At 42.4% G+C, this 25,486-nt stretch overlaps 2 protein-coding genes across 4 annotated transcripts; one reads left to right on the top strand and one right to left on the bottom strand.

Annotated features, from left to right (window-relative positions):
• Positions 1-253: 253 nt before the first annotated feature.
• Positions 254-7,938, top strand: AP3M2 (adaptor related protein complex 3 subunit mu 2). Its single transcript, XM_066206412.1, has 8 exons — positions 254-586; positions 1,895-2,066; positions 2,597-2,734; positions 3,274-3,359; positions 3,892-4,025; positions 4,824-5,031; positions 5,735-5,879; positions 6,314-7,938. Exons 1-8 carry the CDS (start codon positions 314-316, stop codon positions 6,412-6,414), a joined length of 1,257 nt encoding a protein of 418 aa, XP_066062509.1. The 5' UTR covers positions 254-313; the 3' UTR covers positions 6,415-7,938.
• On the bottom strand, positions 7,926-25,438 carry PLAT (plasminogen activator, tissue type). Of its 3 annotated transcripts, XM_066206409.1 has the most exons (15): positions 25,325-25,438; positions 23,493-23,705; positions 19,262-19,363; positions 18,193-18,232; positions 17,659-17,790; positions 17,162-17,275; positions 16,615-16,789; positions 15,975-16,066; positions 15,541-15,715; positions 15,109-15,194; positions 14,473-14,668; positions 13,841-13,977; positions 13,612-13,752; positions 12,076-12,224; positions 7,926-11,218 (listed from the first exon to the last, which is right to left on the bottom strand). In XM_066206409.1, exons 3-15 carry the CDS (start codon positions 19,322-19,324, stop codon positions 11,060-11,062), a joined length of 1,659 nt encoding a protein of 552 aa, XP_066062506.1. In that variant the 5' UTR covers positions 19,325-19,363; positions 23,493-23,705; positions 25,325-25,438; the 3' UTR covers positions 7,926-11,059. The 3 variants fall into 3 exon arrangements, with proteins under 3 accessions (XP_066062506.1, XP_066062507.1, XP_066062508.1); XM_066206410.1 differs by lacking the exon at positions 23,493-23,705; XM_066206411.1 differs by lacking the exon at positions 17,659-17,790 and having other exon boundaries at positions 25,325-25,437.
• Between the last annotated feature and the right edge of the window lie 48 nt (positions 25,439-25,486).

The following is a 25,486-nucleotide window of genomic DNA, read 5'->3' as shown; positions in this document are numbered from 1 at the left end:
CCCCGTTCGGCCGCCGCCGGGATAGTTACGGAGCGTGAGCGCGTCCCTGCGCTGCGTCATGAGCCGCGCGCCTCATAGGCCCGTGGGGCGCGGGCGTGGGCGGGGTCGCCCAATCGCAGCGCTCGCTGCGGAGACACGTCCCGAGTGCTGGGAGCGCGTTTGTCCGCGCGCCGGGGGCGGTGCTTGCGGTAGCCATGCTGCGCACGCGAGGGGCGGGGCCAGCGGGGAAGCGCGGGAGGGGCTTGGGGGCGGGGCCTGTGTGGGGAGCGCTGTCGGGGGTTTCGCTCCAGCACGGCCCGGCCCCGCTGCCGCCATGATCCACAGTCTGTTCCTGATCAACGCCTCGGGGGACATTTTCCTGGAGAAGCACTGGAAGAGCGTTGTCAGCCGCTCCGTCTGTGACTACTTCTTTGAGGCGCAGGAGCGCGCCTCGGAGGCGGAGAACGTGCCACCGGTGATCCCCACGCCGCACCACTACCTCCTTAGCGTCTACCGCCACAAGATCTTCTTCGTAGCCGTCATCCAGAGCGAGGTGCCGCCGCTCTTCGTCATCGAGTTCCTGCACCGCGTCGTGGACACGTTCCAGGTATGGCCGAGGGGCGTGGGCCCCGCTGGCTGGAGCGCCAGGAGCATCGGCACGGCCGCGCTGCGGGGAAGAACGGGCGGGCGGCGCAAAGAGCTCCTCTCGTTTGCAGCTATTAGAGTTTTTTCGTTTGTTTCCTGTCACGTAATTATCATTCTGCGTTTGTGAGGATGTAGACAGGGCTTGCCGTGGTCGGGAATTTACTGCCTAGGATTACGATGGATTCGGGATCTACCTGTGCTCACAGGATGAGCCTTTCAGCCATCAGTATTTCTGTTCTACAGGCTTACCTGCTCTGGGAACTGTGAACTAAGACCAAGCTGGCCTTGTTCTGACAAGCAGCTTTTGCAGTTCATAGCCACGTGCTTTAATCATTTAGGGACAACCTACCCGTGCGTTTACATCTAGTGATGCTTCTCGGAAGCTTCCTAAAGCAGTGAGTTGCAGGAGTTGCCCCAGAGTAGCTGTATTCCCTCTGTACTGTGGTTGACACATCTGATCAGTTTAGGAAAACGGTAAAGATGTCTGTCTTCCGCCTGCCAACAATAGGATTGTGTTGTCTGGATTTGAAATGTCTTGTGACCAGCATCTTGCCAGCATACAGGAAATGTGTGTGCTTGGCCAAACGAGTATCATTGGGAGCTTTTGCTTCCAAGATGTCAGTCAGAACCCGACTGTATTCTTAGTTATGTTTCTCTGTCTTCAGGGAGTGGATTAGCCGTTCAGCCAGCAGTGGATTGTGTCAGACCCTTGGGTCTTGTTTTTTTTGTGAGGGTATGAGGCACGAGTGTGTCGTCATTGGCTTAGCTGTATATTAAAATCTGACGTGTCTGAAAAAGAGTGTTTATAATGCACAACTAGGATTTCTCTACTGTCACAGTATACATATACTCATTCTTTATGCAAAATGCCTGATCTCTTTAATTGCTGTAACTAGAAGCTCGGGTTTGTGTTTGTGCATGTGCACTTGCTCTCTCCTGAAAGACGCTTGAAGTCCACGTAGAATAAGACAATAAATAAATTAAATATTCAGTTTTAAAAATTGCTGAATTAGATGGGGCTGCTGATGCAGGAATTTGCCACCTTACTGGAGCAGTGGCTGAGGTGTGCTTAGAGTTGTACATGTCTCTATGTACATGTACATGTGGGAGTGGCGTGTCTGACGTGCTTGTAGTAGTACAGGGAATTTCAGTGGTTTTTTTGCCTCCTCCAAGAAGAGGCTCAATTTATTCCTGTGTGGGAGAGCACTGGACTGAATGATCACTAAGATTCTCTTTCAGAGATCATTGAGTAATTCTTTCTTTTGCACAGGATTATTTTGGTGTCTGTTCAGAGGTAATAATCAAGGACAATGTTGTGGTGGTTTATGAGGTGCTGGAGGAGATGCTGGACAATGGCTTTCCATTGGCAACAGAGTCTAATATTCTTAAGGAACTGATAAAGCCTCCTACTATTCTGCGAACAGTCGTCAACACCATCACAGGTACAGGGAAACAAGAAGATAAACTGGGGAGTCCAGGTGGCAATATTCCTGCATAAGTAAATAAGGACATGGGTGAAGAAAATTTATGTTGTCCCATACCATTCATGCAGCACAGGTTATTGAGGGAGTCATGTGTTAGTGCTTTGCTTTGAGGTTACTTCCAGTTTCAGCACCAGTTGCACTTTGGTTTTGCATTTGCTTTTGATCTGATTTGGGTTTTTTTAACCTAAAAAAGGCAGATTACGTTTCCAGTTACAGACATGACATGACTTCTAGGATGAATTAGTTTGATGTGAGTTTACACATCCCCGTGTGTAGACGCTTCCCCATGCATTACTGTGGTATGTTTTAGAGCTGGGTGTAAGAGAGATGTACGTTTTTGGAGTACAGGGAGTCTGCGAGAGTAATTGCTCTCCTACAAGGAAACAGAGGTTCTCGGGGATTAATTACAATTAAGCTCTGTAAGGCCAAGGACTTGTTCTGCAGCATTGCCTAACTTCTGTGGTTGTTGATTCCCTTTCTTTTTCCAGGAAGCACTAATGTGGGTGACCAGCTTCCCACTGGACAGCTCTCAGTGGTGCCTTGGAGACGTACTGGTGTAAAATATACCAACAATGAGGCCTATTTTGATGTGATTGAGGAGATAGATGCAATCATTGACAAATCGGGTACGGAAGTTGCTCCTGGCTAAGAATAGGATAACTTGTCCTGATAGTGCCTGAAGAGAGAGTTAGGTTTTGAAATAGATGCACCTTCATCCAAGTGTGGGAAGCTGTGTCCCTGTTTTTACTTTGGAATGTCGCTAAGTTGTATGTGCTGTTCAGTCAAAAAATTTACAGAGGCACCAAGGTTTTAATTTGTCTTTGTTCTTGAGGTCTCATAAGAAATTCTGTATTGGGAAATTAGAAGATGAGTAAAAATTGTGCATAGTACTTTCTCTTTAGTATTTGTGCTTCTTAGTCTTGTTAGAATTGGGAGCTATTGTCATTGGCCATTAAAATGGACATTGCTGGTGTCCATGGTTCTTAATTGAATGAATCTTCTAGAGGAGTCATTTGGAATGATACAAATGTTGAGCAGGGAACATAATGAGCCATCGCATTTCATTAAGAAAATAGATTTCATTCCTCCTCACTGATAGTTTTTCCACTTTGGGATTTTTTTGACCAGGTTCACATAACCACCTGTGTTTACTTTATTGTTACAGGTTCCACGATTACTGCTGAAATCCAAGGAGTGATTGATGCTTGTGTGAAGCTGACTGGGATGCCAGATCTTACTCTCTCCTTTATGGTAAAGCTCGAGGATGTATCTTTATTTAAATATCTTGAAAGGGGTTACCCAGCCCTGCTGCTAAGATCACGGTCTCATGATGAGGGACCCTAGTACATCAGAATCTGGGTATGCCAGATGAAAAGAGAAAGAAATGACAATAGGAACTTCAGCAGCTTAGAGCCTAAAAGGGCTTTTTCAGATTCTTTGTTTAAAAGCACGGGTAATGTGTGCTGTGAATAAGTTTTTGAGATACAGTGGTGCTTTAAGCAGATATCCTGAAGGGCCACATCTCTTATGAGTATGCACCAGTGCAATTATGTGACATGACTAAGTTTCTAAAATAGGATTAAAAATATCCAAAAAAGGATAGAGGTTATTGAGTACTGCTTTGACATGGATATAATAGCATCAGACACGTCTGAATGTAGACATCTTCAAGTGGTCAAGAGTGTGTCAAATGGTAGTCTCTTCATGGGTAGAAGATTTCTAAGTGGAGGTAATTTTAAGTTGTACTGCCTACACAAACCTTGTGACTTTCTTTTTGTTTCAGAACCCTCGGTTATTGGATGATGTCAGCTTTCACCCATGTGTGCGTTTTAAGCGCTGGGAGTCAGAGAGAATACTCTCCTTCATTCCACCGGATGGAAATTTCCGCTTGCTGTCCTACCATGTCAGTGCTCAAAAGTAGGTGATGAGTCTGGTGCTGTGAATTACGAAATTTGGATCCGTCTGGCTAGGAAGAGGATAAAAGAAGGAACTTTTAAAGATGAGGTGGCATGTTGCACCAAGTGAAGTAGAGGTGCATGGTGACTTGCATTTTTCTTTTTTTAAATTACATGTTTTCTCCTTATTTGGAGCAGTGATTCTGTAATTTCTTTCTGGCCAGCCAGCATTTTTCAAATACTACTAGCAGATAAACAAACTAGATAGGGAAAGAAGTAGACAGTGTGGAGTTATCAAGCTATTGATTTAATATGTTTATAAAAACATTTTAGAATAAAACAAGATAGCTCCTGTTTGACATCTCTCTTAATGGAACCACAAGTTCTTGTCCATATTTACTCTTTTTTCTAGAAGCAGCTTGCCAAGTACTATTTGTGGTTACACTTGCTAAAGAATTTTGCTAGACCTTTGTCAGATTGATCTCTAGTAGGTGAAAGGTGTGGCAAATGCAACCAAAAACACAAACGTGAAGTTCAAGTGCTGCTGCACTGCCAGGAACTACTTGTCAGCCTGGTTGTGACATGCAAAACCATTTCTTATATTTTGCTCGGGTCTCCTGTTTTATTGGATGTAGTTCCTTGTTCTGATAAAGAAAATAGGATACAGCAAGCTTAATTAGAAAAAGCATAATGAAGAGTTGAGAATGGAATCCTGACTTTCCTCCTAGCTTAAATAAAGGGGTGTAGGAGTTCCTTCTCTTTTAAGCAAATATGAAGGCAAGAGATCAACAAGGACTTTCTGTTTGTGTCTTTATTCTAGTCTTGTGGCAATTCCTGTCTATGTTAAGCACAACATCAGTTTTCGTGATAGCAGCTCACTGGGACGGTTTGAGATCACAGTGGGGCCAAAGCAGACTATGGGGAAGACTGTAGAGGGAGTGATGGTCACTAGCCAGATGCCAAAAAGTGTCTTAAATATGACTCTTACACCCTCCCAGGGAACACATGTCTTCGATCCAGTTACAAAGGTAAGAGGAAAGTGAAAAATTAGATAATTTTTTTTTAATCTTTCTTATCTATCAGAAAATGCAGTCAACCTGTTCATGCCTATGTGAACACTTCCATGAACACTGCTTTGCTGAAGGCAGTATGTTGGGGTGAGAACTTTTTCTGAACAGCTGCATATTAGGAGTTTTCTTAATCCCCAGAACAAATACCTTGGTGTCTGAGTGGACTGTAGTTCTGGCTACTTGGTGTGTGAAAATCCAAGCACTGGTCTTGTATGATGGGACATCAGTCTGGTGGATGGCTTACAAACTTCTGCATATTTAGTTGTCATGCCCAGTGCTGCATGCTGGTCTTTTGCAAACACTGAGGGTTGGTTAATGGTTTTGATTTGGTTTGGGGTGTTCTGATTTTATTGTTTGAACTTGAGGAGTTAACTTTTTCTTCTTGCAAACTTTAAATCTGATGGGCTTACCCATGTGGCCTTTAGCACAAGTAGTGGAAATACCATTCATAGTAGGCTTTTGGGGAGCCTCATGGAAAGAGAGGGAGAACAAAGATTCTGAGGTATCTGCTCCTTAATCCTGTGTCTGGCCAATATGAAAGGCAAGGTACTGAGAAAAAAACATTTTTCATATAGAAACATTAAAACTGTCATTGGAAGGGGACTCTTCTTTGGAGGGTGCAGCATTTGAGTTTCACTGCTGCATTTTCTGCTCCTTAAAGTTACTGTCCTGGGATGTTGGGAAAATAAACCCTCAGAAACTGCCAAGTCTGAAGGGGAGCGTGAGCCTCCAAGCCGGGACATCGAAACCAGATGAAAACCCCACCATTAACCTGCAGTTTAAAATTCAGCAGCTGGCTATATCTGGTAAGTGACTGTGAGGTGAAGAAGGGGAATGTTCTCTGCTGTGCTGGTGCTCATTCTACATGTAGGTGAAGTAACTTAGCAAACCTTCTGAAGTACATTTTACCTGAAACATGTTCTTCAAGCAAAAAAGTTGTCTTGCTTTGACTACAGATACATGGATCTGTTCTTTCTGGTGGTCTGTGAAACAACTTAGCTACATTTCCTTGCATTTTGTGCTTACAGACCTATGAAGACATTTAGGGTATGGGTGTGCTTGTAAAGAACGAGTCTACCAATTAGCAGTTGTCAGCTTTCCTCCATTCTGTCTACTGCCTGCTAAAACTTTCCCTGTGCTTTCTGCATCACTAGTATGATCTTCTGTCCCTTTATCCCAAAGGCCTGTCAGCTTTGTTTGTGGCAGCAGTCAGTCTTATGCTGTGTTTGTTTGCCTCTAGGACTGAAGGTGAATCGCCTGGACATGTATGGGGAGAAGTACAAGCCATTCAAGGGGATAAAATACATGACAAAGGCTGGCAAGTTCCAAGTCCGAACCTAGAGGCTCCTGATAGTGAGGAAGAGCACTTTCCCTGTTTCCCCTGTCCCTGTTGGATGCAGCCTCTTATCCCATTCATCTGTTTAGGCTTGTTCCCTTGTCTGTAGTAGCATAAGCAGGAAAGCCAGTGCTTGGAGTGCTGGAAAGCAGGGAAAAGTAAGGTTGACCTGAAACCACCTCATCCCTACCTGAGTCTACAGTATTTGGAACAATGGCAAATAAAGTTGTTCAGGTCCCTTAGGATTAGTGAGTCAGTTACCTAAGCTTGTATCACCTTCATTTTGCTGTCTTAGAGGAAATTCCAGGGATTTATGACCTTTTGTAGCTTCTCTTCCTTGTATTTTGTTTGGCTTTTGTCCCTTTGTAGATGATACAAAGTTGAATTTCCAGAAACTTCAGTGTGATGATCCAGCATCTGCCTTTCTGGAGAGCTGTGTAGTTCTTGCCACCAGGAAGAACATCTAGCTCTTCTGCCGCAAAAGAACTGGAAGAAGCGGAAGGGTAGATTGTTCCACCCAGGATGGGAAGTTGAGAAGCCTGAGATTGGGAATGGTGCCACAAAGGGAGGAAGGGAAGAAGTACATTGTTTCTCTAGATATTTCATAAGGCATCCTTGTCATCAAGGATCTTGAGTCTCTGAATACAGACTGGAAATACATTCTGATCTTTTAACTGATGGGTGGTGGTATCTCCATGTAATTCTGCTTCTCTTATTTCATCAGTGTTTGAAGGTAGGAATTCTCCTACCTTCAAACAGCTTATTTGGGGAATCAGAAGAAACAGATAAAGGAATTTTTGTGGAGACAGCACTGATGGAATTTGAAGCTGTAGCTACATGAAGATAACCACTGTCCTAGTAACTTGTTGTAACCTCTTTTTGCCTCTCCTTGCCAATTGCAAATGAAGGTCATACTGCTGTTTTCCTGCTCACTGATGTCTTTCTTTGAGATAATTGTGACCTGGTACCTTTGTAGTGTTCCTTCTGTCCTACCTCATTTCAGTTCCTGTACCAGTCAGACGCTCTGCAGATGAATTCAAAACTATGCCAGATTTTTCACTGGGATCATCTCTTCCTCAGGAGCTATTGCTACATCTGCCCATTCCAGCCTGTGGTACATCCCTCTGTACAGCAGAAATAGGAAATGAGAGGCACCTGCACTGTTCATGTTGTCTCTAATAGGCTCTTTGGCCACTACATGCAAATGTGTTTTCTCTTGGTAGCAGAACTTGCACCTAAGCTTATGTACATGTGACCACATGCGTGTGGCTGTGGAGTCCAGCATGTACAGTTCATGCTTGTGAACAGAACAGAGTGACCCTAAAGGAAGGATAGCATTCATTCTGCCTTGCATGTGGTGGACACTTGCAGTGGATGAGTGGCATCTTGCTTGTGGGATTGCAAGTTCCAGTGCAGCTGAAGAATCCCATAGCAGGTGGCATTCTGCTGAGGTGACATTACTGCTGAGCATGTTCAATGCAAACAAAACCTTCAACAAGGGCATCAATAAAATTAATTTTTACATGTCATCCATGTCCTTTCAGAGTGGTTTGTGCAGGCTTTACAAGAAATAATGTTGGTATTTGAGGAGGAAGGTAAATTATGCCAATTGGATTGTGTGTAGTGGGTACCTTAGGGAGATAAATGTCTTTATGCAGTTGGCATTGTAAACCTGTGATTAAGTCGCTGTCTGAAAAACTAAAATTAGTTGCTTTCTTGCTATTTTTTCTTAGTGTTTCCCAAAACGAGTGCTGAGCATTTCCTAGAACCTCAAGTGAAAATGTTCTTACGAATGCAGCTGAACTGTTTTTGTTTACTGGGTTGGGTATTATGTTAAGGGGCAGTGCATTGATTATGAGGACAATTAAATACCTCATCACCCCTCTGCTCCTTAAGTATTGATACTGTCCTTCAGCTTTGTAGCTTTGATTTTTAAAGGATCTTTTATTTACTGCTGAAGTGATTCACATTACTTGACATACTGAAAGGTTTCTTATATACATAAGGGTATCAGGCCCTTATGACGTACCAGTCTGAGATGGCTGCAAGTTCCTACGGAAGATGAAGCAGGGCAGAAAGGGGAAATAGGGAATAACATCAGTGACATAAGTTGGACGCAAGAAGGACTTCTGGGGGGGAAACATGAGGTGCAGGTGTGCACTTCAGTTACAAAAGATGCTGATGTCGACTGGGGTTCTGAAACAACTTGAGCATGACAATATCAGCTGCTAAGTCAGATGAAAACAAGCAGGCAGATGACAGATGTTATTCTAAGGCCTTGTCTCAAGATGGTGCTACTGTGTGCTGGAAGAGGACAAACAGGGATAAACCGTGTAAGAAGTGGAAAAGTTGATGTAAAGATGGAAACCATTTCAGGGATTTTTTTTTTTTTAATCAGGGAAGGATGTAATGGGTTAAGAAGCCAGAGAAAGGCAGTTAAATGCACTGAGCTAGGTGGCAGCAACTTCTGAGAAATGCAATGCAAGGTAAAGTAAGGCTGGAGAATACTAGATGCTAGCTATTGGACAAGGATTTGGTAATATATCCCAGATTAAGGATCTATTACAAAATGAAGGTTAAAGAAGCATTTGTAAAACTTTGGGGTTGATTCTGGGCCATTCTTTTAGTCAGCTACAGAGAAGATGTCTCAGAAGAGAGACCAGGATGAAAGGAATGAACAAGTGCAGAGATGGCAGCTAGGACTTATCCAGCATGCTTTGTCAACTTGGATATTTCATGTCATGTTCTTTTCCAAGAATTGGTATTAGCTGCGAAGTACAAGTCTTCTCTGCAGCCTACCTTTTTGTAGGTTCTATTTTTCTAAAAGAGATCTGTGTTAGGTGTGGTTCAGTTACATTTTATTGGTGGCTGTTAGATCTCATTTTGCTCAAATACTGTATTTAATAGACTGTTTGAATTACGAAACAGAAGTTGCCTTCCTGGGGACTCTGACTTGCGTTACTCAGTGAAATAATTTAGACTATTTTACAGGCTTCAGGTATTCGGCAGGCTGGGGAATGCCAGGATAGTGAGGCACAAGAGCGCCTGGAAGTGAGCTTAGGGGAAATGAAGGGAAATTAACTTGTATTTTTCTCAAGGTTAATAATAAAACTAGCAACAGCAACAACAACAAAAAAATCACCAAAAACCTGAACTGTGACTCTTCATTAAAACACATTTTCTCGTCCCAGTGGCTGGAATATGAGCCTTGTTGCTGAAGCTAACTGGACTTTTATCACTGTTTCTCTGAGGCCATTAGCGAAGATCTCGAAGGTCAATTTCTAAGCCAGTAGCTAGAAACAGTAGCTAGACCAATTGTAAAGTTGCCATTTGCAAAACCCCTTTGAGAGAGTAATGGCCATCTTGCCAAATCTCTGTTTCTATACCTGCTTAGATTCTTTATCTGAGTAGTTGTTGTACAACTACTTAGTATCTGAGCTTATCAGAGAGCTCCTTAAAAACACTGGGAGTAAACGTTTCGAGTTACAATGTTTTGAATTTCCCAAATACAACAGGCTAGTTTTCTAGCTAGAAATTCATGCTAGAACTGAACTCCTTTTGTACCCTCAGTACAAGTGTTTCCTTTTGTAAAGTAGTAGTTACACCTGTTTTCTCTTTACAAAGCAATGGGACAAAAGAGAAGCTCTCAGAGAGGCTTCTCTCTTAGGATGTGCATAGATGGCACTTAGCATCATGTGGCAGCTGCAGTGCAAGGAAGTAACGCTGTTTACTGGGATTCTGGTTCATGGTGACTTGGTTGTACCCTGTCCCATCTTCTGTTAAAGGACAAAGGCAGCCTTATGATATCTGACTTGGCCTTTACTGGTGGATATAAATCTAGCAGGCACTTAAAACAGCTACCAGTACACTTGTCCTTTGTTTTGCCCTGCTGCACAGAAGATACACCTTTTGCATCATATCAGATGATAATGCATAGAAATTTAATAGTCAGAAATATGCATTGATTCTGTGGTAGATCAGGCTGGTGTTAAATTTTTTAAACATTCCATTATCAGGAGCAAAACCAAGTGAAGGAATAAAATGTCCTAATAAGCATGCCATCCTGGATTTGCTCAGAGAGTTTAAGCTTAAACTCAATTAATTGGTTCCAAACTGAAGAAACAAGTAGTATATTATTCTGGAAATACGCAGCCCATGCCTACGGCTTTTGTTCTTTCTACTGGAAACAAACTTAAATTAGCGAAGTCAAATGGTATAAGGACAGAGCTTAATGTCTTCAATTGCACAGTCAAATAAGGAGGGAGATGAAGTTTTCAGGAAATTAAATATCCCCTTCAGTTCACACACATTCCTAAAACAATACAGCTGCTAAAGAGATGCATGATATTCTCTCTTGGTTTATTCACTCAGGGCCAGAATTAATTTTTATTGTACTTATGTGATTTGATGCAAGGTGAAAGTTTGGTGTTGTTGGGGAAAAGGATGATTAGCTTCTAATAACCTGTAATAAGGAAAGGAGAGCATTTTAAGAACATGACCTTCCCACACACTGCAGTTTGTCTTCCTGTTGTACTACAAGTAATAAGCATCCGGACGAATGGGAAGCCCTGTCAGCATACTTAAAGCACCCAGAAGGAAGCTGTGAGGGCATGGCCGCAAGACTGCAAAGGTTTCATCTTTCTTTCTTTCTCAGAGTTTCATGGTGTCCTGAATCCAGTCAAGATAACGACTCACATTTGTATAAACACCAGGTATGTCTTTGCGGCCACAGCCTATTCCCCAGCTGATGATTCCAATCACATACATACGATCGTCCTTCACACAGACCAGAGGCCCTCCAGAGTCGCCCTACAGAGAAGTAGCAGATTAGTAACAATCTCTTTGTTTGGTTTGGCATTGCTTTTCCCACCTCCACTGGCTTTAAGGGTTCACTAGTGTTTACAGAAATACCCCATGCAGTATGCTCACAAATCATGAGCTCTTAGTAACAGTACTTTTACCTAAGTCACTTTCATGTTCCAGACTGCCTCAATGCTCATCTTATGGGGAGAGATACAGAAAAATACAACACCAAGGTGTCTAACTTTGTATGGAGCTCATTTATGAAATGCAGGTAAAATGCTGAAAAGAACAAAGAGAGGAAGGCCCTCATTCAAGCTATAAAGATCCAAGGGGTTTTATACTGTTGTGTGTAACAGTAAGGCAAAATTATTAACTAGCTGTTTAAACAGAAAGGATGTGAATTGAACGCATGCCTTCCTTTTTCCTCATGTCATAGCTGTTTGTTCTCTACCATCTTTCAGCCTTTATCCTTCTTCGCACTACTTTTCAGTAGAGGGGCACCCCCTTCCTTCTACAGAACCTCCTGCTGAGTTTTGCATGCTCACATAACAGAAAATACTAGGAAATGATGGGGTGGGTTTTCCTGTTCAGTTTTGTGGTATTTCCTGTATTTGGGATTTTCAGTCTGTGTTGCTCTGGTTTGACTGCTTAAGTGTTCCCTGCCTTCCCCTCCATGAGGGATGGGGGAAGAGAAATTAAAGAGTAGCCACCAGTTCTATTCTGTTCATCAAAAGCCTACTAGGACTGCCATGTAGGCAAAAAACTTCTTTAAACAATTTTGTGAAGCTTTTTGTTTAGTTAGCTCAAAGTACAGAGGAAAGAAAAGAGACAAGGAAAAGAAAAAAGAACAGAATAGGGTTTACCTTGCAGGCATCATCAAGGTTCCTTGTGTCTCCTGCACATAACATACTGTCCGTTACTGTCCGGTTGTCTAGATACTGTGCTGTGCACCGACTGGCTGGGAACAATCTGACATGGCCTTCCTTCAGGTGCTCTGAATAGAACGGAGAAACTGGAAGAAAAATGACAGCATATATACATACATATGTCTCTGTATGTGCATATATATGTTTTCTAAAAGTTGCAGTTCAGTTTCCATAGTTTAGGGGAGAGTGAACTGAAGTAGCTCTGTGGCTAAACTAAAATTTCCTTGCAAAAGGGTTTTTTTTATATCTTGGGTGTTCCACTTCAATAATCAGAACCGCTTAAATCTCGTTGAGAAAGAATATTGTTTCTTCAGCAAGCTAGAGAGGTTTTATGCAGGCTCCAAATTAAAGACTGCTGGGTTTCTTGGGTGGATAAGTCATCTTCACAGAGTTACATCAATCAAAATGAAGTAACAGGAAATGTCTATGAAAATGCCTTAACCGTATGAAACAGGATCCTAACTTTTTAACATTAGACTTGTACTAACAAAAGTTAGATGCTTTGTCATACATAATACTGAGTAACTGCTACACTTACGTTGGAATGGAAGAGATTTGCATGGTTGATTTGGACGTGGGTTTTATTCTCCTGTACAGCTACAATTTCACAAAACTGGAAGTTGGCAGGATTGTTGTTATTCAATAGAGTTTTGAATTACAGTTGCAGCATCTTTTCCCTTTCAGAATTTATCCTGTACTCCCTGTAAGCAATGCTGAGGACAAGCTTTAAAAGTACCTTAAAAACACTTAATGCCACACTTACATGCTACGTCTTGAGGTCTGTTCCAAAACCCCTATGGGTCCAAACTGTGATTAGGTCTTGTATGATGGATGCTTCACAGTTTTTCTCTTACTAAGTTTACAAGTTAGTGAATTTAAAGAAAACGGAAAAGGAAGAAAGTAAAATAAGAACTGGGGTTTTTTTTGTTTGCTTTAAATACAGGTCCACCTGTGTACACTTTCACACACCTTTTATTTCTGTTTGTTACAGCTCACTTTAAAAGCAATTTAACCAGCCTTTTAATGTATATCTGGGATTGTTATTTCTTTAGCCTTTTTTTTTGCTACTCTCTGCATCTCTTAGAATAATGCGTCAATCTGCAACTGTATGGTATATCAAGCCTTGAGAGAAATGAATTTCTGTCCAAATTACAGTATCTAAATGTACTGAGTACAGCAGATGCGGCAGCCCTGACTGCAAATCTTATGTCTTTCCTACCTTACTCATTGTGCCTTTCTTTTTAGTTTTGTACTGTGGAGAGTATCGGGGAAGACTCTACTAGCCCATAGGGCTGACAGAACTCAGATGAATAACTTACAGTAAAACTTGGTTTTGAGTAATTCCTACATACATTTTGTAGTGCTCATATAAGCCATTATGATACATTACACATTCAGTGGTGCTAAAGGCTTGAATTCTTTGAGGGCAGAGGACTCAAGGTCTGGATGTATAGACATGTATCTTCTACTTACATTCTTCATTTTTGCCATAACCAGAGATCTCACATTCAGTCCAGTCAGGCAGCTGCAGTTCTGGCATGGGGAGGCAGGCAGCACGTACAGTGCCTGTTTCAACAGCACAGTCTTCTGCATCTGACTTCAACTGCAACAGAGCTGAACAAGGAAAAATATCCCCACTTCATTAACCACAAATTTGAGCCAGTCATGACCTTCCAGTCGCAAAGTCAGAAAAGTTTCTTACCAATATCATTGTTGAAATTTTCTGAGTCAAATCTCTGATGCACAGTGTAGTTCTTTACTTGAAACTTCTGTTCATTTTCCTCGGGAGTTGCTTGGGAAGTCCTACCCAGTACAATCTTCAGCTGATTTGTACTAAAGCTGAAGAACAAGAGAGTCTGTATTCCTGTGTTAACTAGGGCGCACCTTTCCCTTGTAGATGTGCTGTTGGAAAGGCTGCTCTTTTTCTTTTTTTTTCTTTTTTTTTTTTTTTTTTTTAGCTCTATTACTACTTCGTTACCCAGGCAGATTGACTTCAAAGTGACCTATTTGCCTTCTTTTTTGCTCTATATACTTACAGCCATCAGGGCAAAGTTCCTCTGCCAGCCCCTTGCTGTTCTCAAGTTTCAGATGGTTCTGCATGTGTATTGACAACTGTGTTCTTAAGGTAACTGATACTTTCCTGTGGTACCTTAATGCCATCCTGCTAGTTTGCCCAATTAAATGCCTCTCTGTAATGCTCAGCACAATTAACTATAATCTTTAGTGCAGACTTACTGGGATAAAGAGGGGTTTTTCCAAGTCTTATACCCTTCCAGTAAAGCTATACTGGATGCTTCTATTTTCCAGACCTTTTACCCCCAGTCTTCAACTTACCCTTCCTCAAAACAGTGAGCTGCTGACAAAACCCAGCAGGAACTGATCAGAATTCCTCCACAGAGGAAATGCTCTCCAGGCACTCGGTGATACTTCACAAAGATGGCAGCTTGCCATGGGTGAGCTGCAATGTCTGCGTAGGAACCACCTTTAATCCTGTACCGGCGTACTCTGCGCTGCCGTAATCCACAGGTGGCTGTGGATGACAAACCCAGAAACAGGCTTTTTGTTTGGGCACTCTTGCTTTGAGTTAAGGTTAAGAGCCTGCGAGTCACCCGTCCATGTTGAGGCAGCTGGCCACAAACTGTTTAGTATTTGACTCATCGCTGTTTCCTAGGAAACTTGTATTCTGATTTGAGAAATACAGTAAGGAAACCCTGCCTTTTCCTGTCCTCCATTTCTGTAATCTTCCCTTCTGGCAGAGCAAGAGGCATTTCCATGAGAGTGGAGCTACAGAATCTCTTTTTGCTCCAAACAACTTTTTTTGTTTGTTTGTTTAACTCCAGCCCTTTTTTTGCTGGAAGATGCTTGAGTGTAATACAGCTTTTTTTCTCCAGATCTTATTTTAATACAGATGACATGCAGGACTGTAATGCTTCAAAGAAAGAGTAGAACCAGGAGTGCTGGTATCCTTACAGCAAGTAGGCACATTGCAGTACTCCCATGTGAGCTGATTTCCTTTCAGGACATGGCACCAGGGCTTGCTGTCATTATCAGGATTCCTGCAGGATAGGAAAGAGAAGAGCTATTTGTATGATCAGATCTGCAGAGAGTTTGCAGACACCTCAAGGTGTCAGACTGTGACCCGAGTGCATTCTTTTTGATACGGGGGGCCCTAAGGGGGCACTCCCTAAGTGCAAATGAAATTTGCACTTGCAGAGTCTGATCTTAGGGAAGTATAAATAGGCCAGGTGGAATAAAATTACTATTGGAAGTGAGTTTCATTGCCACCAGTAATGTGCTTTATTAATCTGTGTATAAGACTAGAGCCTTGCCTTAACAATACTGCAAGACAGTTTGGTGGGTTTTTTTTCTTTTTTTTTTGTTATTCTATCATCAACTACATACCTACAGAAATTGTGACTACCAAGGCCCAGCTGGTAAGCATTTCTTCTCCAAGCAGTATATAGCTTGTTGACAAGGATTCGAGAATTCCACTTCAAACAGGTAGCTCCAGAACTGGTAACACTGTGGCTGCCGCGGTAATCTGTGCCTCTTCCAGATCTGCAGTTGATGTTCCTAACTTCAGTAAGAAAGCTGCACATTAACCGATTGATGCAAAACTGTCGGTTGTTCCTAGGTGTGATTTCTGTCAAGGCATCTATATATTACCTCTATGTATCTCATTCTCTCAGTGTCTTAAATACTAAAAGCCTAAATATGATATACCATGAGAGTTTCAACTTTTTAGGCTACAAAAATAGCCCAAGTTCACAGAGAACCCTTACATATGCAGCAAATAATGGAAATTCCAACGTCCATTTCCTGTCCCCTGCATATACCTTTCGAACAGGAGGGCACACTGCAGTGTTCCCAGGTGTACCTTCCCCCTTTGTAGATATAGCACCAAGGTCTGGAATCCTCATCTGGGTTTCTGAAAGAGTTACAATATTATGCATCATTTTAAAGCTATTGTCAGTAGTGTCATGTAGGCCATCTAATTCGCTTAGTCCTGCTCTGCAGTGAAGATGTGGTCTGAACCATCAGAAGTTGCTAGAATTCCTATTTTAATTATAAAACTGTGGAGTACACTGGGGTGAAGATGAGATGGCCAGTAGCTAGCAGGAGTGGACAGCATGTTTGTGCAGTTTAGGTCATGTACAGGAAACACTGTATTCTTACAGTTTTGATCAGGATTTGAAGCTGTAGAAAGCTGAATCAGAAGTGGAGTTTAGGGAGGACTGAGAAGGGGCAAGAGAAAGACTCTGGGGTGAGACACACTTGCATTTTGTAGTCTGCCACAGACATCAGTCTAGGAAGACCTGAAGTGCAGACATGTCTATAGACATGGCAATTACTGCTCACGGGCTGCACAGTATCTGCACCTGTGCAGAGTGTTCCCTGCTTGGTATCAGACAATACCAAGCAGGGAACTTGGGCTAATTCCTGTGGCTCTGATCCTGTGTGCCATCAGCCCCTCACCTGCAGTAGTTGTGATTGCCCAATCCCAGTTCAGCAGCATCCTCTCTTTGGCCACTGTACAACCAGTCCACCAGGCCATTGCTATTCCAATTTAGACATTCAGTTCCACTCTCTGTCATGCTCCAGATACCCCTATATGTTACTCCAGTGTCTTTGTAGCATTTAACTTCAGTATCTGAAAAAAAGGTAAGATCTGAAAATCTAAGGACAGCATACCAATTCTTTTCCCTGACAGTTTCCCCAGTCTCTGCTCTGTTTAAACTTGGCTCTCAAATGTCTTGTCTAGTAAGTCAGTGAAAATGCCCTGTCAGGCAGTCTGTAAGTGTATATGAAGGTCTTCAGTTACAAAATTTTAGAGTTTTATTAAGAGACACCCAGAACAACCAAGATGTGCTTAAAAGTTCTTTGTAGTATTAGCTTTAGAATAAAAAAAGACAACTTACTAGAGAGCCTAGCCTACAGCAGGAGCTTCAGGGTATCTCATCCTTGTGTACTGCACAGCTAACCCCAATAGCATTGTTCACAGCAGTTGATGCGGTATACTCACCTATTTCACACTGCTTCCCTGAGAAACCTTGGTGGCACTGGCAGATGAAGAGCTGTGGGGAATAATATGCCTGTGAACACTGGCCCCCATTGTAGCATTTATTTCTGGTGCAGGCTGTGGAATAAGCAAAAGCCAGGAAATACTGTTAGATTTCACAGAAGCAAGAAGCTGGAAATGTATACACACCTTTCATTTTCCTGTCAGTCTCTTTTAGCCTGTTCTGTTTTTCCCTACCCACCTGTTATTGCCATGGGCTTACAGCCTTTTTGTGTAGCGCTTCAATTTTTTCTCTGTTTCATTCTCTCCACATATTCTATCAGACTTTCTCAGCTCCATGCCCACTCCCACTTAGTCCCGCCCATGACAGTGTATACGGGTATTTTCTTTTCTATCCTCTTCTATTCCCAGACAAATTTTCTGTGCAGTAACTCTGGCCCTGACAGTGGATGATTAGATGGACAAGCTCTCACCCTTTCCTTTTTCTCTGTCATACTTACCTCTGACAGGCACAGTGTGGCAGTGACTCCGACCACTGTCACACCTACAGTATTCAATTCTGCTCCCTGAAAGCCTCAGCCAGGTCCCCCTGTGTTGGTAAATTTCTGCAGATGAATTATCTGTGCAAATGGCTGTAATCGGAGAAAGGAAATCCTCTTTTAGTTCAGGGAAAAGACCTGGCTGAGCAAAAGGACTCCCTTCTATTTCCAGGAGAAAAGCATCTGTGATGGGAGCATCTGTCTAATGGGTTGCCCTTTTTCCTTCTCCGACCACAACTGTCCCATCTCTCTCGCTGCTGTGCTGCCAAATGTACTGTTCCACTATTGACTCGTCTCTCTTTCTTTCAAGAAGAGCAGAGGGAGGGGAAAACTTTGTTGTGGATGGTATTAACGCTCTGGTATTTTGCCTTCTGAATCTCTCATCCACATAACCATGACAAAAAGCTCTCAGGCTCTGTTTCTTCAGCATGATTTGCTTTCCCCTCCCATGTTCATAATGCTCCAGCTAACATGGTTTTAGTTAGCCTGGCTTACCTCTAGATCTGGCTCCTCGTTTGAAACGCATGTGTAGGCCCTGCAAGCAAAGAAAGTTAATTCTGTGAGTAACTGCTCTCTTAAAAAAGATGAGAGAACAAGTACCTTCAAAGAGTCAGTCCTTTTCTTAAGGGCATGTAAATCAGGAAGCTCTGAGGAATTGTCTGTCCTCTTGTCAGACAGTAGAGTGAAAAGTGCCTCTAGTACCTCAGTATGGGTTCCTAAGAATTGTAGATCATTTTGTTCCACAGATTACCAGGTGATTGCTTGTCATCTGAGTGATGTGAATTTGGGATATGCTGTGCTCGCATTGTGTGTGAAGTCATTATGTGCTCTTGGGGCGTTGCAAACGCTAACTAAAGCTTGCCAGCTTTCTGCTATTTGAAGGAGGTTCAGGCAAATAATTTCCAAGGTAGGTACAGTGAACAAGCAGTTACTTTTGCTCACTGACATGCAGTTTCCCCATGAGACTTTGTAGCTTGATTATCTTTAAGAGATATATCTCTTGCAGCCAGTTAAATGAAATATTTTGGATAAAGTTTAATGGAGGAAACCAATTTAGAAAGCTTCTTTGATTAGGCCACAAGAGAAAGAAGAGAAGAAGGAGGAAGGGTGGGATAGCAATTTTTTGAGAAAGGGAGTAAACATTCTGGAATTGTGTAGCATTTACTCAAGCTGTGTGTGGTGTGAGGCTTAAAGTGAGGGGACAAGGGAACCACTGACGTGCAGTTTTAAGTGAGAATAGTGATGAAGATGATGACCATAGAAAACGGAAGGCTGGTTACAATGGAATTCTTATTAACAGTGAAAGGTGACAGTGAACAGATACACCAAGAATACTCGGAGAAGACTTGTTTACTTGCAAGTCTTGAAATGAAAACGAGCCAGGATAACACATAACACATCCACAATGATAGACTACTTTGTAACATTTTTCTTCCTCTGGTTTGTAGTGAGCTAAGCAGATTCTCATTCTGTCTGATGCAGACAGCTGCAGCCAATGGCAAAGAAATGCTGCTGAAAATACAGGAAGATGGCAAGAGAATTATTTGATGCATTAGCCTCTTACCTGGCACTGGGCAGTCATGATTGCTCCTACCAGCACAAGGAGACATGGGAGCTTGCCTTCCATTCTGAGTGTTTTTCACATCAGCTCTAAATATCAAATTATCTGTAGAGACAAAAAATAGGATGTTGAACAAAGGAAGTTTACAGTGTGAATGGAGTTCAAGGTGTAACTTTAAATGAAAGTTTTAAATTATGAAAATTCTTTTTATACATTTTCAACCCATCACTTCTCAGCTGTCTGGTCTAACTGTCCTGGTCTTCCTAGGGAAACTGCCAGGCTGGATCCAGATGTGCTTTTACTTGATAAACTTAGAAACTTGTAAGCTAAAGCACACTCATTTACATCTGGAGGAAACTGAGAGAGTGCTTCCTGGGGAATAATACAGAAGTAAATTCCAAGTACTTTTTCCCTAAATTGTAGGATGCCAACAGTAGTACCATGTGCCCTATTAGAGAGATGGGCTTATCTGATGATGCAGTGTAATGGTGATTTAAATGCGTTAATTGAGATTCTGATTACTGACACCTACTTAAGAGATCTCTTGCAGAGGGTCTGCTGAAGGGTCAGTTTGTGTTAACAGTGGTTTAAGAGGATCTGCATTTCTTGTAGACTGCTACTTTGGGTGAGAGTGAAGATTCTCTCTTGTGTAGAGAATGTGTAGGCAAAATGACTTTGCTTGATGATAGGTGAGGACTTATTTTCAATATTTCTACCGATTCTTCCCAACTAAGCCGTTAGTTTTTACTAGTATCATACGCCTTTGCTAAAAAGGCAGAGTTATGGCAATGGTCTGGCAGGCTAGCTTTTTTTCTCATAGTCTCATTTATTTGTTGCAGCATCTTTCTGTATGTCCCTTCTATGCAGTCACAACTATACATTATTCCCTCTAACCTCTTCAGCAGCTTTACACTTCAAAGCCCTCTTCAATCCACCAAGAAGAGTTTCTGCTTTCTCCAAATCGATTTACATAGTCTGACTCGTCTATCAGTACTCTTGGGAGAGAACCTTCATTGATCCCTGGTGGAAGATTGTAAGGTGTAATGTAGATGTGGTGGACCCTGCCTGCTTTGAACAAGTCCTGCACCACAAGTCCATTTTCTCTCTTCCTTTTAAAATATAATACCTCCTATACAAACCAAGAACTGGGAGCAAGATAAAGTAGCAGGCACAAGATACAGGCAAGAAGATAGATTTTAATTTCCAGTCTCTAGGATTGCCCTGAAGTTCCAAATACTTGAAATAATATTCAGGCACCGCTGCCCACACTATCACCTTTTTATCATCTATGTTATATGCAGAAAGCTAACTCAATTATTTGAAAAAACTACTACTTCCAGAAATCATGAGCTCAGACTCTGTTTATATAAAGCCAAAGAAGGCAGCTGGATAACAGCTGGTGAAACTGGAGTATGATAGATGAGTCATAAATTTGGATTCAGGGCTAATATGGAGAAAGACTCTGGGTTTTTAGTAGTTTTGTCATTGGGGCTTTTTTGTTTGTTTGTTTGTTTTAAAATTTGTTCAAAGCAAAAGGTATAAATAGTCCCGTTTCTGAAGCAGAACCAGGAGTACAGCAGGATAATTTAGGATGTGATTTCTCATCATTAGGCTGCAAAAAGAAGGGACTTAAGTTGCAAGTCAGACTGAAAAGATTCACAAGAACATCTTCCGAGAACCTTAATTACTCCATGCTTTATCTTTAGGTCACATCTTGACAATAAAATCCTTAAAATTCGGAGCATCTCTCAGTGACTTGTATTGGTCCATAGATTTCACAGTACACTTTTTATATACTTTCAAGTCATTTTTCACCTCTTAGGAAACACTGTATAGTGAGCCTTTTCAAAAAAAGTGGTACAAGCAATTCCCAAATAGACACTAACTTCAATTGCATCTGAACTAAATCAGCAGCGTTCCCAAAGCCGAAGTGAATGATCTGAACCGCTGTCCAGTCGGTTGGTTTCTGCTGTAACCCTGTGCTATAGAATCCTTACTCCCCGCAGCTGTGGCTCATTATTACAGCTATGCAGGCTTGTGTTCTGAATCCCACAGTGGCAATGTTTTAACTTGCTAATTGTTGGTATCACTGGTGATCTTTGTTGTTATCTGTAGAGAAGGCTTGAAGTTCTTAAAACTGTTAGAAACAAGATTCCGGTAGCTAAGACGCTTTCAAAGAAAGCTTTGTTCAGTGAAACTACTTAGATCTGAGTTGAGCTGCCTGGTTAGAATTTCTGCCTGGGAAGCTCGGTAAAGAACTGTTGAGATCTTATTTCTGAGGTACCTGCTAAGATGCCCCCAAAACAAGGAAACACCAGTGATTTTTTTTTTTTTTCCCTGGCCTAACTGATATCTTGGAAAAAATCTTAGCTACCTGAAACCAGCAGGAAACTGCAGACCATTTTCAGGGGGTAGCTGAATGTCTTTTTATTTTTTCTTTGCCTGGAAGATTGACATGAGGAGTCTCTATTTTAAAAGCACCTGCATGGCTTAATCAAGTTTATCTCATATATTCATCTGTACAAGTAGATTCTATCCTTACACAGCATGTGTTTATACTGCAAATGCTGTAGATAGTCTCTCTAAAGTTGTTTTGCATCAGATGCCACACCCTGTCTTCCATGGATTTTTGTTGCCCCTCTTCAGGCTATCTTAGCTTATGATGCTGCAGCCTTTCCCCCATCTCCCCCCAGCTCCCTGTGGGATACCTGTCCATCCACTGATGGCTGCTGTCCCACTATGCATGGAAAACTGGTAACAGATGTTACCCTATGTTTCTTTTCAGTTTTGGGAAGGTAAAACTTAAGCCAGTCAATTGGAATGTCTTGAATGATAAGCCTCGTCAAATTGGAATTTTATGTCTGTTTGAAAAGTGTATTTACAAAGCTCCAAGTAGAAACCTGCAAGCAATGCACATCTGGCAGGGCTCTCATAAACATGTGCGCCTTCTGATCTCAGTCTGTACTTCCTTTACGTCAAAAATACTAGACAATAAGTCAAAGACCTAGATGCGATGTTCTGCCATTTTGATTCTACACTTTCAAGTACATTAGGACATAACAATGTGCGATTCCCTACATTTGTCTCTTTTGGCTGAAGCATCATCAATGGGAACGCTTAAAATCCCACATATTAACCTTATTATTACTAACAGCCTTTCTAAGCAGTAATGATGTGTGCATTATCTTACTAATGTGGAGTAAGACCTAAAAAAAGAGCTGTAACTTATCAAGTGTGAACAAAAAGTTCTTAATCATAGAATCATTTAGGTTGGAAAAGACCTTTATGAACATTGAGTCCAACTTAAAACTAACATTGCCAAATCCACCAGACCATGTCCCTAAGTGTGACATCTATAGATGCAGATATTAAAAGTAGCTCTCCTTCCTCCCAATGACACAATGCATCCATTCCAACATACATTGTTTCTGAATCTATAGCACTAATAGCTTTCTTGATGATGATCAGCTATCTTGACGTAGTTGAAGCAGCTGACTGCCTTCTGGATAAAGTGTTTCTGCATCCCCTTTCTGAACTGAGCAGATGAATAGCACAATTGAACTATTTCTCCTTAAAAATATAACAAACAGACCTCTGTTTTGGGGGGAAAGAGCTAAAAACCCAAAAGGAAACAAAAGTAAGATGCTGTAGTCTTTTAGGACATTGGATGAAATGAGTATTTCAAAGTCTTTGTTTTTGGAGTCATTCTCAGTATTTCCTGTGGGTTTGGCCACATTTAAGGAGAAGCATATTTAGGGAGAACTGAAGATGACCCATCCTCCTCCTCCTCCCTGTCCCTCATTATCATGCTTTGGAACCGGGAGTGAAAGGCATAGTCTGATCTCCTGGGAAGATCAGATAAATTCTCCTTTTGCAGCTAGTTCTCTGTGTCTCCTTACCTTACTATCAAGATACTCGTCCACAACTCTCCCTTTAAGTTCTTCTGCTAATGTCCTTTGTGCGGGGGACTCCTCCTTGCTTAACTGGTCAGAGCCCGAGGCTGTCAGCCCTCTCCCTGGAAAGCTTCAGCTTTCCTGAAACTACTGAAAGTTAGCAGCTTTACCCACACTATGAATCTCTTAAAAAACTGGAAGGCAATAGCTCAGTTAGTTAACTATCATGGTGCTTCAGTGGGATTTATTAAATAATAATATTTAATAGTACTTAATGACAATGCCGTTCATGTTGAAAACAGGAAATGCCAGTTTTGAAACAGGTGCAGAGTAGTGCCTACCTTTTTGCTTCTTCTCTTCTGTATTCTCTTGATGATTTGCTTTCCAGACCAGGCTGGGTTTGTGTTTCCTGCGTTTCTGCTCTGATCTCTGTCCTACTTGTAGCGCCACTCGAGGGGGTGGAGACTCCCTGGGCCGTGGGGCGTGCTGTCCACATCCCACCCCTTCCCGAGCATCTAGGGGATGGTCCAGGCAGGCGGCTGGCTGGGGGGAGCCTGTGAGGGACGGGAGGAAAGCTCCTTGCTGGCGTGCTGCTGGATTTTACGGCCAGTTTGTTTTGTTCTCTCTCTTTTCCAGTCAGAGAGCAGATTCAGCCTTCGTAACAATTTTTCCCCACTGAATACCTTACTGTTCAGTGACAGAATAGTACTTATCTCTTACAGTGAACTGTCCTGTCCCATTATGCTTCTGGGTGTGTGAGTGAATGAATGCACAGCTGTATTATTTTCTAATATAATCAGAAGTCTGCAGTTTGTAGACTTAGTAGTAATAACGAGAAACTCCTGTTTCATGCACGAGTGTAGTGTGCTGTACTCCTAATTAAGATGTTTGGCAGAGAGGCCCTGACCCGCATGTAGAGCAAAGCATGCCCTGAACAGAGCCATGGGAGAAGAAACAGGGGAGCTTGCAAGTTAAATGAACAAAACTTCTAATGAACTTTAGATATAAATAAGGAACAGCATGTTGAGGACCAGAGCTAAATGTTCACTGATGCTACTCATCCTAGAAAACTGAGATCTACTCACTGGGGTGTGGTCACGAGGTATTCAGTTATCAAAGTGTGGCAGACAAATGCGATGATTAGTTTTAGAGCTGATCTTAGGGCACTGTTATGAAAACAGTCAGTGGTGCAATTGTTACAGCGATGAATGTGTCCTACCTACTTGGGACTGAGTCACTAGCAGTCAGGCTCCTGACAGAATTTAGCGTAAGGCATAAGAACTAGTATGTGAGTGACTTCATTTTCAGGAAGCAGCTGTATGGAGTCCTCCTTTGGAAAGCACGGCACTGGTTATTTTGCATAATGGTAAAGATGTTACACTGCGTACTCTATATGTTTAGCTCTTCTCTGCATGGAGATCTATGTCAAGATTATCAAATGTATTTCCCCAAGAGTCATGGTGCTGGTGATAACATTACTGCCATAAATCTGATTTAAGTGTAGCTGCATTTGACCATTTCCAGAAAGGACTTCCAGTTGCTGAGATTAAACACTGCTGAGTGAACAGGGGCTAATTTATTTTATTTTTAAAGATAACAGCCTATATTAAAGATGCTAACAAACTAATGGCCTTGGGGGAAGATTTCAGAAATTATTTTTCTGACTTTAAACAGCTTAAGGACAGCTATAATTGTCTACGGAGTACGGTGCCATTTGTAGGGCTTAACATATTTTAGGAAAACCAGCAATAAAAGTGTCTGCTCTCAAACACCACCTACTGGCTTTTCTCTAAGCTGATCCTCGGGATAATTTCAGCAGGACTGTTTAATGTCAGTGAGGAAGTGTGACATCATGACATGCCACAGCCGCCCCATGTCACCCAGACGGGACCCTCTGTGCTCGGTGGCTTTGGCGGGTCCAGTGCAGGCGACTGGAGTTGCGGTAGGTCTTGGAGTGTATTTTCCATCCCCGTACCGTTGCGCGTCTTTGCAGTGGCATTAAAGCCCCTCACGCCAAGCCAGGCCAGGAGGAGGAACTATCCGAACCCGGTGTAATGCCCAGAAGAGCGCTTTGGTTCGGGCGGTGCGGCGGGAAACGCAAACGGCGCATCCCGGATTGGCAAGTCTGGGAGATGCCGTGGGAAGAAGACGGCAACTCTGCAATTTTACTTACGCAGCCCACGAGCTGTACTCTCCTGTCATTCCGAGCCCATGACTTCACGCGGCATGGCGGCCACGAAGATCGCGGCTCCCGCGCTCCTCGCCGGGGCGGCCGTGACCGGGCCCAGCGCCGGCCCCGCGCGGCCCCTTTAAGGGCGGGCGGGCGGGCAGGCGC

Source organism: Chamaea fasciata, unplaced genomic scaffold (genome assembly GCF_029207755.1).
Source record: "Chamaea fasciata isolate MVZ Bird 193981 ecotype frontalis unplaced genomic scaffold, bChaFas1.0.hap1 SCAF_30, whole genome shotgun sequence".
NCBI classification, from domain to species: Eukaryota; Metazoa; Chordata; class Aves; order Passeriformes; family Sylviidae; genus Chamaea; species Chamaea fasciata.
Note: the sequence above shows the minus strand (reverse complement) of the source record. Positions and strands in the feature narration are given on the sequence as shown.